We start from the raw sequence: 12,466 nt of genomic DNA on the forward strand, positions 1-12,466 counted from the left end.
TCATGCACACAGAAGTGACTATTCCAAACTCAAAGTTTCCCTAAATTCTTCACATGCTGAAAATGTCCACATTTCTTTCTCTCTGAATTTGTTCATTCCTCTCCCACAGATCTGACGGACTCAGCAGGACCTGCAGGGCCAGGAGCCAGGGAATGGCTGCCAGTGGCAGAGGGCAGGAATGGATGGGATTTGGGGCAGGAATTGTTCCCTGGCAGGGTGGGCAGGGGCTGGGATGGAATTCCCAGAGCAGCTGGGGCTGCCCCTGGATCCCTGGCAGTGCCCAAGTGCTCAGGAGGGACAGCCCCAGCTCCCTGCAGCTCTCCAGGGCAGGGAAGGGCTGGATATTGGGAACAATTCCCACCTGGCAAGGGCTGTCCAGGGCAGGGGTGGGGTCCCCATCCCTGGAGGGATTTCAAAGCCCTGAGGATGTGACACTTGGGGCCATGGGTCAGTGGTGGCCTGGGCAGTGCTGGGGAAGGGCTGCACTCAATTGTCTCACAGGGCTTTTCCAACCCAAGTGAATCTGGGGTTCTGTGATTTTTATAAATTTTACAAAAATCACACAATCAGCTTTCTGAGATCCCTTCTTCAGCAAACTCACGGCCTTTTCCATGCCTACACCCATCACTGAAGGACACTCACCTTTTGCTCACATCTATCAACCAATATTCAAATAAATGGTTTCTGCTTCTTTTTCTTCCTGCATGGAATAATAAAACTCATGGCAAAGGTTTGCCACTCGTTATTGTAAGGGTTTAGGGAATCAAGAATTCTTCTAAACCTTTCCAGACTCCAGCACCTCCCTGGGCAGCCCCTGCCAAGGCCTGAGCTCCCTTTCCAGGCAGAAATTCCTGCTGCTGGCCAAGCTGAGCCTGCCCTGGCCCAGCCTGAGGCCATTTCCCCTTGTCCTGTCCCTGTTCCCTGGGAGCAGAGCCCGAGCCCTCCTGGCTGTCCCCTCCTGGCAGGGACTTGTGCAGAGCCACAAGGTCCCCCCGGAGCCTCCTTTTCTCCAGGCTGAGCCCCTTTCCCAGCTCCCTCAGCCTCTCCTGGGGCTCCAGCCCCTTCCCAGCTCCGTTCCCTGCCCTGGACATGCTCCAGCCCCTCCAGGGCTCTCCTGTCAGGAGGGGCCCAGAGCTGCCCCCAGCACTGGAGGTGCCCCAGCAGTGCCAGCACAGGGGACGGGCACTGCCCTGGCCCTGCTGCCACCCCAGAGCTGGCACAGCCCAGGGCCAGTGGCCTCTTGGCCACCTGGGCACACCTGGGCTCCTGTCCAGCTGCTGGCACAGCACCCCCAGGCCCTTCCCAGGCTGCTGGGGCTGTGGATCCCCTCCCTGGGATGGCATTTGCAGGGCACTGGGGACGGATCCCGTGGCTGCTGGGGCTGGGCAGGGGCTCAGCCCTGGGGTCACCGAGGGGAGATGAGACCAGGCAGGAACAGAGGGGGCTGAGCCCTGTGAGTGAAACCCCCCCAGCTGGAGACACCACACCCTGTTCTCTTCCAGGGGAACCCTTCCCACCCCTAAACCCTCAGATCCCAGCCCAGGCTCCCCAGCCAAGCTCGGGATGGGTATCCAAGCCTGGAATTTTGGGTGACAGACTGTTCAGTGTCACAGAGCAGCCAGAGCCTGGATAATCCTCAGGCTGCAGCAGGAACCACCCAGCTCTGGCTCCTGTGACCAGCCCTGGAACCAAAACTGAAACAGCCCAGAAATGAAAAACTGCAAAAGCTTTCAAGGTTTTCACCCCTCCAAACGAGCAGTGGGTTCAGGCAGCAAAACACTCCTTCAAAAATAGGTTTTGACCTATTATTTATCAATATAAAATCACTGTGGTTACAGATTTTAATGTATTTCATCACTGTGAAATCACTATGAAATCACTATGAAATCACTATGATTTATAGATATAAATCAAATATCTCAATACTACGTGCATCAAAAATTTATCAAAGGTACCTCAGAATTTCAGGGAAAAGAAGCTGTAAGTATGTAAATAACAATATATTAATATTTATAGAAACAATACTGTTATCAACAAGTATATTGATCATATTTATCATAATAATGGAGATATCTATTATTAAGCTCATTCTGGGTCGTAGGGCTCTTTGAAAATACACCAGGCAAGAGTGAATTAGTCTGAAATTGCCCCTGGGGTTTCACCCCAGCAGTTATTGCAGGGTGAACTCCCTGAACCACCAACGCAGGCCAAATGCAAAAAAAAATAATTTTTTCTTTTAACTAAGACTCAATATTCATAAAATTAACATGAAAGATGCAGGGAAGTTTAAAAAAAAATAAAATAAAAGATGAAAAGGATGGCACTGGATGAGCTTTAATGTCTCTTCCCACCCAAAGCATTCCATGTTTCCATCACTTAGACCTCTCTTTGTAGTAAAAATCCCAGCCTGGATTTATATGCATTTAAGGGAATAATAAGCTACTCTTAGCTGGGATTAAACATTCCAGAAGTTTATTACCCACAGAGTTATAAAAAGGACAATAGCATTTTCCTTTGCCTCCCAACTCCTGCCTGGTATTCAGCCCAATTTTCTAAATTAAACCATAATGCTATAATGGCTCTTCCTTATGAAGATAACTATTAATCATAATCCTATCATCAGCTGAACTTCTCTCTGAATAAGTGAAAGGTTGGGCTTAATCTTTTGCCATAAAATAGGTTTTTCCCCATAAAATTGTCTATTACTGCTGGAGCTGTGATGATCACCCTGCTCAGATAATTTCTGTAAGGCTCCTGAACTCTGAGTTTTCCAGGCATGTATTTACAGCTGGCAGGAGAAGAGGAGAAGATGTCAGTGGACAAGGGTCCTGTCCAAGCACAGGACTCCTGGTCACTGCTTTGTCTTTCTGGGGAGATGACAGGTATTACAAAAACCAGCATTAGGTGCAATTCCAGACTCACTGAGGCTGGAAAAGCTCTCCAGGATCACTGAGTCCAAGCTGTGCCTGATCCCCAGCTTGTTCCCAGCCCAGGGCACTGAGTGCCACCTCCAGGGACTCCAAACCTCCCTGGGGGCTGTGCCAGGGCCCTCTGGCCCAGCCTGGAACATTCCAGGGGCTTGTGGAGAGCCAGGGGCTGGACCCGGCTCTTGGCCTTGTTGATCCTCAGCCCATGGATCCATCCAGCCTGTGCTGAGCCCTCTGCAGATCCACATCCCACCCCCCTGGGGCTGTCCATGAGCTGAGCCAGGGTGGTGCCCTCCATCCCCGTGTCCAGAGCATCCATGAAGGTGCTGAGCAGGCCTGAGGCAGCCCTGAGCCCACTGGTGCCCGTTCCCAGCTGGATGTGCCTCCATCCCCAGCTGGGCCCAGCTTTGTCCCAGTCAGGAATAAACAATAAACCCAGTCCAATTCCCCTTTTATACCCTCTGGTGTTTGCAGAACCGGAAAAGCCCCACAGAGCAGTTCTGCTCCAGACCCTGAACACTCCTGAGGGAGCCCAGAGAGGCTGCTCCAGACCCAGTCACCCAGGAGCAACACCCCTCACCCAGCTGGAACACCCCTCACCCAGCTGGAATAACACCCCTCACCCAGCTGGAACAACCTAACTCAGCAGGAATAACACCCCTCACCCAGCTGGAATAACACCCCTAACCCAGCTGGAACATCCCTCACACAGCTGGAACACCCCTAACCCAGCTGGAACACCCCTCACCCAGCTGGAACACCCCTCACCCAGCTGGAACACCCCTCACCCAGCTGGAACACCCCTCACCCAGCTGGAATAACACCCCTAACCCAGCTGGAACATCCCTCACCCAGCAGGAATAACACCCCTCACCCAGCTGGAATAACACCCCTCACCCAGCAGGAATAACACCCCTCACCCAGCAGGAATAACACCCCTCACCCAGCTGGAATAACACCCCTCAGCCAGCAGGAATAACACCCCTCACCCAGCTGGAACACCCCTAATCCAGAAGGAACACCCCTAACCCAGGATGAATGCCCTTTACCCAGGATCAATGCCCTTTCCCAGGATCAATGCCCTTTCCCAGGATCAATGCCCTTTCCCAGGATCAATGCCCTTTCCCAGGATCAATATCCCTTTCCCAGGATCAATGTCCCTTTCCCAGGATCAGTGTCCTTTCCCAGGATCAGTGTCCTTTCCCAGGATCAATGTCCTTTACCCAGGATCAATGTCCCTTTCCCAGGATCAATCCCCTTTCCCAGGATCAGTGTCCTTTACCCAGGATCAATGCCCTTTCCCAGGATGAATCCCCTTTCCCAGGAGGATGAACCCCCTTTCCCAGGAGGATGAACCCCCTTTCCCAGGAGGATGAACCCCCTTTCCCAGGAGGATGAATGCCCTTTCCCAGGAGGATGAATGCCCTTTCCCAGGATCAATGTCCTTTCCCAGGATGAACCCCCTTTCCCAGGATGAATGCCCTTTCCCAGGATCAATGTCCCTTTCCCAGGATCAGTGTCCTTTCCCAGGATGAACCCCCTTTCCCAGATCAGTCTCCTTTCCCAGGATCAGTGCCCTTTCCCAGGATGAACCCCCTTTCCCAGATCAGTGTCCTCACCCACGAGGAGTGCTCCTTCATCTGGTGCTGGTTGCTGTGTGTGCCGCTGGCGTGGCCCCTCCAGAAGCAGCTCTGGCACAGCTGGTAGTTGTGGCACTGCTGGCACCGGTACCGGAAGCCCATCATGCTCTCACAGTGGCAGTACGAGCACTCCACGGGGTGGAAGACTGGCAGATAGGGGAAAAAAAACAAACAAATAAAAGGTTTCAGTGGATTTTAGGTAAAGCTGGAACATCCTGTTTTTCTGGAGTGTCCAGACCACCCCAGTGCTCCGTCTTCAGGCAGGATTTTGAGGGCAGAGCAGGGAATTTTGGTATCATTAACCCTCAGATGAAGCTGATGATAACAGCAGTTCCACCTGACAGGTTCCCACAATATTCCTTCAGATGTCTCCCTCCCTGGGCACACTCAATTCCCCAGGGGAGTCCAACAGAGCACATTGGGAGTGACAGGGAAGCAGCAAAGCTGCATCACAGCAGGAGGATTTGGCTGGATTCTGCCTGAGGAGATCCCTGGGGCCCTGTCACCTCTTCAGAAAGGCCAATTCCTGGTCCAAACCCCCTCTCACCCCTCCCTCCTGCACCTCCACAGCTCCCAGTGAGGAATTCCCAATGTCCCTCTGAATGTGAACATGCAGAGAACTGCAGAACTGAACCCAGTTCACACCCTCAGGGGTGAGCTAAAACAAACAGCAACAAATGCTCCTCTCCTGTCCTCCCCATGGATGGACAATCCTGCTCCACTCCAGTCTGGAAGAAACCAAGGAGGAATGTGAGCATGAGGGGAAGGAGATGAGGGAAATGCACCCTGAAACATGAGGGACAAAACAGAACCGGGGCCTCCCCATCCTCACACTCAGGAATTCCTTCCCAATATCCCATCTAAATCTACCCTTTTCCAGCTTAAAGCCATTCCCTGTGTCCTGTCCCTCCAGCCCTTGTCCCCAGTCCCTCTCCAGCTCTCCTGGAACCCCTTTGGGCCCTGCAAGGGGCTCTGAGCTCTCCCTGGATCCTTCTCCAGGTGAGCACCCCCAGCTCTCCCAGCCTGGCTCCATGAGAAGTCCTCCCCCAGCTTTTCAGAGCTGTCCCTTCCCCTCCCTGGCTGGTGCAGGCAGCAGAGATTGCAGCTGATAGAAGGGAACAGAAGCAGCAGAGAGTGCAAACCCTGATATCCTGATGGGGGAAGCAAGAACAGATAACAAACCACGAGGCACAGCAGGGACAGCACTCAGTGTCCTGCACAGCCTCAAAAAGGATGGATAAGGAGAAGAATGGAGCAGCCAGGATCAGGGATTATTAAATCAGGCACCAGGAAGATGGGAACAAAAGAGGTGGGAAATGTTCTGGTTACCTGCAGGGTTGTTTTTTCTTGTTATAGGTTTTTTTGTCTGTTTTGGTTTCTGGTTGTTTTGTTGGTTTTTTTCCTTGTGGTTTTTATTTTCTGTTGTTGTTTTTCTTGGGTTTTGTTTGTTTAGGTTTTTGTGGGGGTTGTTTGTTTAGGTTTTTGTGGGGGTTGTTTGTTTAGGTTTTTGTTTCTGGGGTTTTTTTGTGGTATTTTTTGGTTTGTTTTCATTTTTCTGCAAAGGCCAAAGTTTAGCATTGGATGGGAAAGACCCAAGTGAAGAGGAGCAGCCAAGCTGGTCCCCCCTGCTCCTGGCTGCTGCCAGGGAATTCCAGCCTCAAATCAGGATCCCCTTTTCCCTGGAGTTCATTTTAACATTTCCACCAGATCAACCTCCTCAACTTCTGGGCACCATTTCCCATAGGGCTTGACACGAGGAAATTGCCACCATCAAAATTAATTTAAAAATCCCGGGATCCCTGAGGGGGGAAAATCCCTCCCAGCCCATGGAGCCCCAGCTGTGCCTGATCCCCACCTTGTCCCCAGCCCAGAGCTCTGAGTGCCACATCCAGGAATTCCCTGCACACCTCCAGGGATGAGACTCCAGCACCTCCCTGGGCAGCCCCTGCCAAGGCCTGAGCTCCCTTTCCAGGCAGAAATTCCTGCTGCTGGCCAAGCTGAGCCTGCCCTGGCCCAGCCTGAGGCCATTTCCCCTTGTCCTGTCCCTGTTCCCTGGGAGCAGAGCCCGAGCCCTCCTGGCTGTCCCCTCCTGGCAGGGACTTGTGCAGAGCCACAAGGTCCCCCCGGAGCCTCCTTTTCTCCAGGCTGAGCCCCTTTCCCAGCTCCCTCAGCCTCTCCTGGGGCTCCAGCCCCTTCCCAGCTCCCTCAGCCTCTCCTGGGGCTCCAGCCCCTTCCCAGCTCCCTCAGCCTCTCCTGGGGCTCCAGCCCCTTTCCCAGCTCCCTCAGCCTCTCCTGGGGCTCCAGACCCTTCCCAGCTCCCTCAGCCTCTCCTGGGGCTCCAGCCCCTTCCCAGCTCCCTCAGCCTCTCTGGGGCTCAGGAGCATTCAGAGAATGTGATTTTTCTTCCACTGGGTGCTGTAACACTGAAACCCTTCGGGTTTGCACCCTTGCTGCTTCCACCCCCTGTCAGAGCCCATCCCAGCTCACAGGCTCTGAGCCCAGCCAGGTCTGGGATGCTCTGGGACAGCACAGGGGGAGGCACAAGGTGCTGGTGACATGAGCAGGGACAGAGCATTCCCGTGTGTGAGCAGAGCACACAGACACACAGACAGAGCCAATAACAGAACACAAATATTCCGTGTACCATTTTCAACGTGGGCGAGTCTGTGCATGAGGGGCAGCCACACAAGGCACTGGGGAGGAGGGTCAGCCATCAGCGTGTCCAGGAACATGTTCAGCATCACCTTCTTCTGCAGGGAGAACACAGGCAGCACTGCATTGCAGACAGCAACATCCATTTCCCACTGCAAGGGCTTCTCCAGCCTTAAAACTTCTCTGGGACTGTGCCCACCAGGAATATTTCCTGTATTGTCATGGAATCAGGGAATGGGTTGGGTGGGAGGGACCCCAGAGCCCCTCCAGTGTCACCCCTGCCATGGCAGGGACACCTCCCACTGTCCCAGTGTCCAGCCTGGCCTTGGGCACTGCCAGGGATCCAGGGGCTGCCCACCCTCCCAGCCAGGAATTCCTTCCCAATATCAGATGTAAACCTGGAGCCTCATTGATTCTGAAATCAAAGGCTGCTTCCTACTGTGTCGTATTCCAAACATGCTAATTGCTAATTAACTTATATTTAGTCACTATAAATTTTACATCAAATGCTACAGAAATGATTCTTCTGGAGTATCATCATGCCCAGAGTCTAAACATTTAATTTTAGGCCTAAGATCAATCAAGTTCATGTTTACAGTTGATTGAAGGATTAGTTATATTATTTACATTACCTCAAATGAGAAACAAATCATTAGAACAATTAAAATACAACTGCAATGGATTTAAAAATTAACTGCTGCACAGAAGGTGTTTATTTTGAACAGATCCTGGAAGTGAATTGTTGAAACTAATTGTCTTAACACAGTGAAAAACCTTTGAAAAATCAAGGGGAAATAGTAAAAATGGCATATTTTATGTTTTGGAAAAGAAATGAGTCATTCCTGCTCTTCTGATGGGGAATAGGGGTGGCCCTTCAAGGAGGGGAATCAACTGAAATGCCAGAAAACCCCTGAACTGTTTATTCTGGACTGTTTCAAAGTGCTGGGGTGGTACAGGGGACCTCAGTGACCCTCAGCCCCAGTGCCCTGGGAATCCCAAACCCTGAGTCTCAAATCCCAAACCCTAAATCCCAAACCCCGAGTCCCAAACCCCAAATCCTCAGTCCCAAGTCCCAAACCCTGAGTCCCAAACCCCAAATCCTGAGTCCCAAACCCCGAGTCCCAAACCCCAAATCCTGAGCCCCAAATCCCAAATCCCCAGTCCCAAACCCCGAGTCCCAAACCCCAAACCCTGAGATCCAAATCCCAAACCCCGAGTCCCAAACCCCAAACCCTGAGATCCAAATCCCAAACCCCGAGTCCCAAACCCCAAATCCTCAGTCCCAAGTCCCAAACCCTGAGTCCCAAACCCCAAATCCTGAGTCCCAAACCCCAAATCCTGAGTCCCAAACCCCAAATCCCGAGTCCCAAACCCCAAATCCCGAGTCCCAAACCCCAAATCCCGAGTCCCAAACCACAAACCCCGAGTCCCAAACCCCAAATCCTGAGTCCCAAACCCCAAATCCCGAGTCCCAAACCACAAACCCCGAGTCCCAAACCCTAAACCCCGAGTCCCAAACCCCAAATCCCAAACCCTGAGTCCCAAGTCCCAAACCCCAAATCCCAAACCCTGAGTCCCAAACCCCAAACCCCAAACCCCAAATCCCCAGTCCTGACCTGCTGGGGGAAGCAGGTGCGCACCGAGTGCTCCGTGTAGCCGAAGGAGGGGCCCTCGAAGACGGCCGTGGGCAGCTTCAGCACTTCCCTCAGGAACTGGTCAAACTTGGTGAAAATCATCAGCCCATTGGAATCTGAGATCTGAGAGAAAATATCTGTAAGAAAATACAATAAAACCCCCCAGTAAATTTGGGATCACTGTGGGAAAACGCCCCTCCCTCTGCACCCCGAGCTGTTCCTTTGTGCTGGACTCTCACCAGCGTCTCTGATCAAGCTGATCTGATCTATGAGCAAGACAGGATTTACCAATGTCAGTATTCCCAAAAGTCTCCCCATTTCCTCCATCCCATCCCACCCAGGCCAGAGGAAAGCTCCTGCCATGAACTGGGACAGTGAGGGAGCAGGAGAATTCCACAGGAACACACCTGGACCCCAAAACTACAGAAACCCCTCAGAGGGGGCTCCCAGAATGAAAAACAGTGACAGAGCCAAAGCTGGCACAACTCCAGGGAAATGTGCCCACCAAGGGCATGAGGGATGGCAGGAGACAACATTCCAGGATCCCTGGCATTGGAAAATCCCTCCCAGCCCATGGAGCCCCAGCTGTGCCTGATCCCCACCTTGTCCCCAGCCCAGAGCTCTGAGTGCCACATCCAGGAATTCCCTGCACACCTCCAGGGATGAGACTCCAGCACCTCCCTGGGCAGCCCCTGCCAAGGCCTGAGCTCCCTTTCCAGGCAGAAATTCCTGCTGCTGGCCAAGCTGAGCCTGCCCTGGCCCAGCCTGAGGCCATTTCCCCTTGTCCTGTCCCTGTTCCCTGGGAGCAGAGCCCGAGCCCTCCTGGCTGTCCCCTCCTGGCAGGGACTTGTGCAGAGCCACAAGGTCCCCCCGGAGCCTCCTTTTCTCCAGGCTGAGCCCCTTTCCCAGCTCCCTCAGCCTCTCCTGGGGCTCCAGCCCCTTCCCAGCTCCGTTCCCTGCCCTGGACACGCTCCAGCCCCTTCCCAGCTTTACCAGGAACCATTTGAAGCCAAGGGCACTGCCCTCACCCCCAGGCACTGCACAGCTGGGCAGTGGGAAGGGGAATTGGATCCCATTTTGGATCTGAGATTTGATCAGGAATTGTTCCCTGGCACAGGGTGCCCAGAGCAGCTGGGGCTGCCCCTGGATCCCTGGCAGTGCCCAAGGCTGGGTTGGACATTGGGACAGTGGGAGGTGTCCCTGCCATGGCAGGGCTGGGATTTAAGGTCCTTTCCAGCCCAAACCACTCTGGGATTCTGAGAACGTCTGTGATGAGAGGAGTTTACACTTTTTAAGCAGCTCTGAAGGGACAAATGTGCTCCTGGAAGCAAAAAGGGGCTGAGCAGATGTTCCCTGATGTTTGTAAGGACAGAGGGATGGGAGGGAGGTGCTGCAGGTGTCCCAGTCCCTGTCCCTGCTCCTCTCTCTGAAGGACAAAGCCTCCCAAGCCCCTGATCCCCAGAGCTGCCCTGCCCCAGCCCCCAGCTCTGGTGCCCCAGCAGAGGCAAATCCCAGGGGCAGGGATGCAGAGCCTGACAGGAGAACGATGTCCCAGGAAACAGAACTGCCCTGGCATCCCAGGAAAGATCTCTCAAACAGCCAGAGGGCCCCTGCTGCACTCCCAGAGCTCTGAAGGGAGGTTTCACCAATGGCAACAAGACCTAGAATTCCCCAAGATGTGACAGATCCCAGATCTCCTCAGTAGCACCGAACCCTCTCTGCTGTTATTTCAGGCACCATCAGTAATTAAACATCAAAAAGCTCATGCTGGCAAAAAACAACCTTCATTTCTGTGATCAAAACCAGCTTCAGAAAAAAAAGACACTTTTGGAAAGGCATGTTTCCAGTAAAGTGCAGAAATTATCCCAATTTCCTGAAAGAATGAGCTCAGGAAGAAGCCTGCAATGCCTCAGAAAAGAGGGATAAAGCTACCTGGAATTTGTATCACTGATTAAACAGAGCAGCTTGAACTGAAGGTCTCTTGAACAATGTTATAAAATAAAACATATTAGGAGAAATGGTGGGGGGAAGAAAAAATATTTCAAATGGTGCATTTCTGTATTTTAGAAAAATACAGAAGCCAGAAAAATTAGACTTAACCTGGAAACAGAATGTGGGAAAAAAAAGTCAGGATGAAAATGCCCACAAAATGAAAACAATAGGAACATCTAGATTAGAAAGGTAAAAGTCCAGAATGCAGAATCCCTGCAGAAGTGGCCCCTGCACAGGAGCTGCAGGTCTGCAATGGACCTAGCAAGGAGGGATGGGTAGGACACAATAATTTCATTTAAAATGGGCTGGAACCTCCTGGGTGTGCTCAGAACCTTCATCTGAGCTGAGCAGGCAGCAGGAGTCAAGTGATCCTAAAGAGAGAGAAATGAAAGGTATGGAAATCTGAATATGCAAATGAGAGAGAACAGCCCAGGCTGTGCCAAGGGTAAATGAAGAATCCCTCCAAACCAACGTTTGTGCTGCAGTTAAAATATTGGGCTTCTTGTCAAAGTGGGAAACTTCCACATGGGGAATTAGCTGGGAAATTGGACAGGATAAAAAGCAGGATATAATTCTATCCCTTCAAAGGGAAACTGGTGACAGGAGGAGGGGGAAGGGCCTCAGGCTGGGCCAGGGCAGGGCCAGGCTGGAGATCAGGAGGAATTTCTGCATGGAAAGGGCGCTCAGGAGGTTTGGAGTCTCATCCCTGGAGGTGCCCCAGGAAGGTCTGGACAGGTGGGCACTGAGTGCCCAGGTGGGCACTGGGCACAGCCTGCACTCCAAGGGCTGGCAGGGACTGTCCCACCTCAGAGATCCTGGGATCCCTGCCTTGCACAGCAGCACAAGGAGAGCACACCCCAGGAAATTCCAGAGGCAGGGAAGGGCCCCACCGAGTCTCCCAGTCCATCAGGGACACTGCCACAACATCATCCTGTCCCCAGCAAGGGCACAGACCCAGCTCCCATCACTCACAGGGACTGTGGGATGAGAAAACAGTAAAAATACAACTCCAGCATTTCCAGAGAGCTCCAGCCTGCTCAGGGAAGGGAGGCTGGGCTGGGATCCTCCTGGACAAGGAGATTCTGGGGGTGAAGTGTGTCAGTAATCAGGGAGACACGTGGGGAAGGAAGGGGGAACCCAGAGCAGCACAATCAGAAGGCTCAGAAGGAATCAGGGAAGAGCTGAGGCAGGGAGATGAGGAGCCTGTTCCTCCCCAGAGCAGATGGCTGGGGCAGGCACATTCCTTCCTCCCTGGGATCCCTGGGCACCCAGCAGCCTCTCATGGATCTGCCTTCAGTGGAAGTGGCTGCAGGAGTGTTTGATACCCACCACATCCTCTGGGAAAGTTAAAGCAGAATTGTTCTCTGCTTCTCCATCTGTCACTGCTCATTCCAGTGGCTGCCCCGGGGTTCCTGTCCTGGAAGGGGAAGGGAGCAGCTGGAAGGGAAGGAGCAGCTGTTTGCAATTCCCCATCTTGCTCAGGATTTTACAGAACCTTCTTCCACCACCAGTTTTCTCTCCAGTTTGAGGAATCCTGCTCCGTGTCCTGGCCCAGCAGGATTTGGGGTTTGGATGGTGGGGCAGTTCCATCAGCCCAGAGCTGCTGGAGACAGGGGGGAAC

The 12,466-nt window shown here is 52.8% G+C and overlaps 1 protein-coding gene across 15 annotated transcripts in view; it reads right to left on the bottom strand.

Moving 5' to 3' along the window:
* DTNB (dystrobrevin beta) overlaps positions 1–12,466 on the bottom strand; it is a 138,767-nt gene that overhangs the window by 108,887 nt on the left and 17,414 nt on the right. For 14 of the 15 annotated variants that reach the window (XR_009277127.1, XR_009277126.1, XM_058834267.1 and 11 more), the window contains 3 exons: positions 8,836–8,990; positions 7,212–7,317; positions 4,547–4,713 (listed from right to left, as the gene is read on the bottom strand). Coding sequence is in view for 13 of the 15 variants with exons in the window: in XM_058834267.1 (XP_058690250.1) it covers positions 4,547–4,713; positions 7,212–7,317; positions 8,836–8,990 (428 nt within the window). In the remaining 2 variants the exon portion in view is untranslated. Of the gene's footprint in view, positions 1–2,111; positions 2,789–4,546; positions 4,714–7,211; positions 7,318–8,835; positions 8,991–12,466 lie in introns of those variants that run through there. The other variant, XM_058834275.1, reaches the window with a different exon arrangement.

This window comes from Poecile atricapillus, chromosome 3 (assembly GCF_030490865.1).
Source record: "Poecile atricapillus isolate bPoeAtr1 chromosome 3, bPoeAtr1.hap1, whole genome shotgun sequence".
Taxonomy (NCBI): domain Eukaryota; kingdom Metazoa; phylum Chordata; class Aves; order Passeriformes; family Paridae; genus Poecile; species Poecile atricapillus.